The 3371-nt window shown below is 44.7% G+C and overlaps 1 protein-coding gene across 1 annotated transcript; it reads left to right on the forward strand.

The window, feature by feature from the left end:
• The first annotated feature begins 381 nt into the window (after positions 1 to 381).
• LOC149197674 (uncharacterized) lies at positions 382 to 1755 on the forward strand. Its single transcript, XM_089408766.1, has one exon. The coding sequence runs from the start codon at positions 382 to 384 to the stop codon at positions 1753 to 1755; it is 1374 nt and encodes a 457-aa protein (XP_089264892.1).
• The last annotated feature ends 1616 nt before the right edge of the window (positions 1756 to 3371 follow it).

Genomic DNA, 3371 nt, shown 5'->3' on the forward strand with positions numbered 1-3371 from the left:
AGAAACAGAGGCAATAGACATTGGGGATCTGGACCTTCCATGTCTAGAAAAAGCCTACACAACAAACAACTTTGACAACATTCCAGCGGAACAAAGTAAGAGCCTGGAAGAAGTGTTATCTCGGGCGCAGAGGCAAAAATCTCTAGGTATACAGACTGGAGGCCCATGGGATGGTAGATTCATAGCCAAAGATATCAAAAAGCGGGGAAGGAAAACTGTTCTACAGAGAACAATCAAAGTAGGACAAATTCTAGTGGATTCCAGCCGGTATGCCAAGTTAACCAAGTACTACCGCACTGAAAACACTCCTTCCCAATGAAGTTAATATCTTGGAATATAAGAGGGCTTAATGGCCCAAGGAAGACTCGAATTCTTAAAAATATGATAAAGCAAGAAAACCCTCAAGTCTTGTTCTTGCAAGAGACCAAATGTGATTCTAATGCATTAGATAGATTAGCTGCTAAAATCTGGCCTGGGAGTCATAACATAGCAGTGGATGCAGATGGCACCTCGGGAGGCCTAGCAATTATCTGGGATTCGAGAGCTATCAAGCTCAACAATTTCCATGCACACAGGAATTTCCTTCAAGCAATTTTTCACATCATAGGCACAAATCTACACGGGCTCTTAACTAATGTATATTTTCCACAGGAGACATCTCGTAAAGCAGGTATCCTAAACTCCATCTCTGAACTTAACCATAACAGATTGCACCCTCTATGGATCGCAGGAGGAGACTTCAATATGATTACAAGACTGGAAGAAAAGAGAGGTGGCAGATGCAGAGGATCTCAGGAAGGGTCACTCCTAAAGGACTTCATTCAGAATAACTGGCTCATCGACCTCCCTTTCAACAATGGAGTATTTACCTGGAACAACAGAAGAGCAGGGAACCAACAGATAGCTTCTCGGTTGGATAGGTTTTTACTCTCAGACAATGCCATTCATCTCGGTGGTGATTTCGCAGCTTCCATACTGCCCTTCTCGGGATCTGATCACTGGCCCATTTCCCTCCAATGGTCTCGTCCGGGAAACAAGCTCCGTAGGCCATTTCGCTTTGAGGCCTTCTGGTTGACCCATCCAGACTTCCACAAATTAATCAGTACAGAATGGAACAGCTTCTATCCTCCTCCAGGCTCAAAAATGTTCCAATTCCAACAAAAGCTCAAGCACCTAAAAGGCAAGATCAAGCATTGGAATCACACATCATTCGGCAATATCTTTCAGGGTAAAGCAACCCTCGAGCTGGAAATGAGGCAGCTACAGCAGAAGATTATTATAAATGGCCGATCAGAGGACCTGGCAGAACAGGAAAAAACCCTTGAAGTGCAACTAGCAGAAAAGGAAAAGCAGGAAGAAACGTTGTGGCGGCAAAAATCAAGGGTCAGGTGGCTCAAAGATGGAGAGAAAAACACTAAATTCTTTCATAGCACTACAATCCAACGCAGGATGCATAACAATATAACTCATATTCAAAACGAGCAGGGAATCAAAGTGGAAAAGCATGAAGAAATAGAAACTGAACTATTAAATTATTTCAAGCAGGTGCACCGAGAGCCAAACAGTGACAGATCTCAGGCCATAGAGAAAATTACTCGAAATATTCCCAAACTTATCTCAGAAGAGCATAACCAAATGCTTCTCAAGCCTGTTGATCTCCAAGAGGTGGAACTTGCAGTACGACAACTGAAAGCAGGCAAAGCCCAAGCCCGGATGGATTCACCTCTAATTTTTTCCACAACTTCTGGGATCTGATCAAGATGGAAGTCTGGCAGGTGGTTGAGGAGTCTCGCTCTCTGAGATGGATGTTTCTAGGGGTAAATGCTACTTTCATAGCCTTGGTTCCCAAGGTGGATCAGCCAAGCACACCTGACAAGTACAGACCGATAGCACTATGCAACATAATCTATAAGATCGTGTCTAAAATCATAGCCTCCAGGCTCAAACTCCTACTTCCTCTCATCATCTCGCCCGAGCAATCCGGATATGTTGAGGGGAGGCAGATCACGGACGGGATCATCCTAACTCATGAAATAATTCATTCTCTGAAGATCTCCAAGAAGCCAGGTATGCTACTCAAACTAGATCTTTCAAAGGCTTTTGATAGCCTTAGTTGGAAGTACATTGAAAAGGTTCTAATGGCTTTTGGATTTGATGCTTCCTGGGTTCGATGGATTATGAGCCTCATCTCATCCTCCTTTTTCTCTGTCTTAATCAATGGCATACCCTCTGCTACCTTTCATCCCTCTCGAGGCATCAGGCAGGGAGACCCCCTCTCCCCTTTTCTGTTTGTTATCATGGCTGAGGGTTTAGGTCGCAGTATTAAGTCAGCTCAGCAATCTCTCCGTCTTAAAGGCCTCTCCTTTCATAACTCTCCGGCTTTCACTCACCAGCAATTTGTAGATGATAATATGCTTTTTGGGCATCCTTCGGTCCAGGAGGCTCGTCAGCTCAAAACCCTTTTAACAGACTTCTCGGAAGCCTCTGGAGCCTCTATCAATAACTCCAAATCTCAAATCTTCTTCTTTCATACTCCCTCAGTTACTCAGTCAGCCATCATTCGCATTCTGGGTTTCTCCTCTGCCAAACTCCCCTCTTCTTATTTAGGTGCTCTGCTCATCGCCTCAGCCCTAAAGCACTCTTCCTGGAGAATCCTTTTAGAAAATCTGGAAGCGCGGCTCTCCTCTTGGACTCACAGATCTCTAAATATGGCAAGCCGTCTTGTCCTCATAAAAGTTGTTCTTCAAGCCATGCCTTTATACCTCTTCTCCATCCTTGCTGCTCCTAAATGGGTTCTTAAAGAAATCAAAACTCTCCAAAGATCGTTTCTTTGGGGCAGCAGCGGCCTCAAGCGCAAGTGGGCTCTAGTCAAATGGGAAACGACATGTCTTCCAAAGAAAGGAGGCGGTATTGGATTGAGGGACCCCTCTCACAGCAATGCAGTTATGGGGGCTCGAATCTGGTGGAAGTGGCTAACTGAACCTTTCACCCCTTGGGCCACGCTATGGACTGCTAAATATATGGGAAACTGTCCAATGGAGGAACTAATTAGAATATCAGAGATCAGCACAGGCTCAATCATGTGGAACTCGGCCAAACAGCACAAGAATCTCATTCAGCAGCATAGCTTTTGGGAAGTGAAGAATGGCAGTAATGCAAGGTTTTGGGAAGACTCTTGGCAGCAGATGCCCAAACTCAGGGACCTTCTCCCTCCAAACCCTCTTATGGAACAGGATATGCAACCTCATGACATGGTGAGAAATTTTCGGCGCAACTCGTCACACCAAGATTATAGAGAATGGCTCAAAACGACTTAAATCTTAAGAGAGGGGCCGATGCAAGTCCAACAAATTCTGGATATAGAATTAATG

Source organism: Pinus tabuliformis, chromosome 2_2 (assembly GCF_031772625.1).
Source record: "Pinus tabuliformis cultivar Carrire ecotype Pingquan chromosome 2_2, CPIR1, whole genome shotgun sequence".
NCBI lineage: Eukaryota > Viridiplantae > Streptophyta > Pinopsida > Pinales > Pinaceae > Pinus > Pinus tabuliformis.

What these genes read in the sequence shown, in the direction of transcription:
- LOC149197674 (XM_089408766.1), top strand. Translation starts at nt 382, where the DNA reads ATGATAAAGCAAGAAAACCCTCAAGTCTTGTTCTTGCAAGAGACCAAA.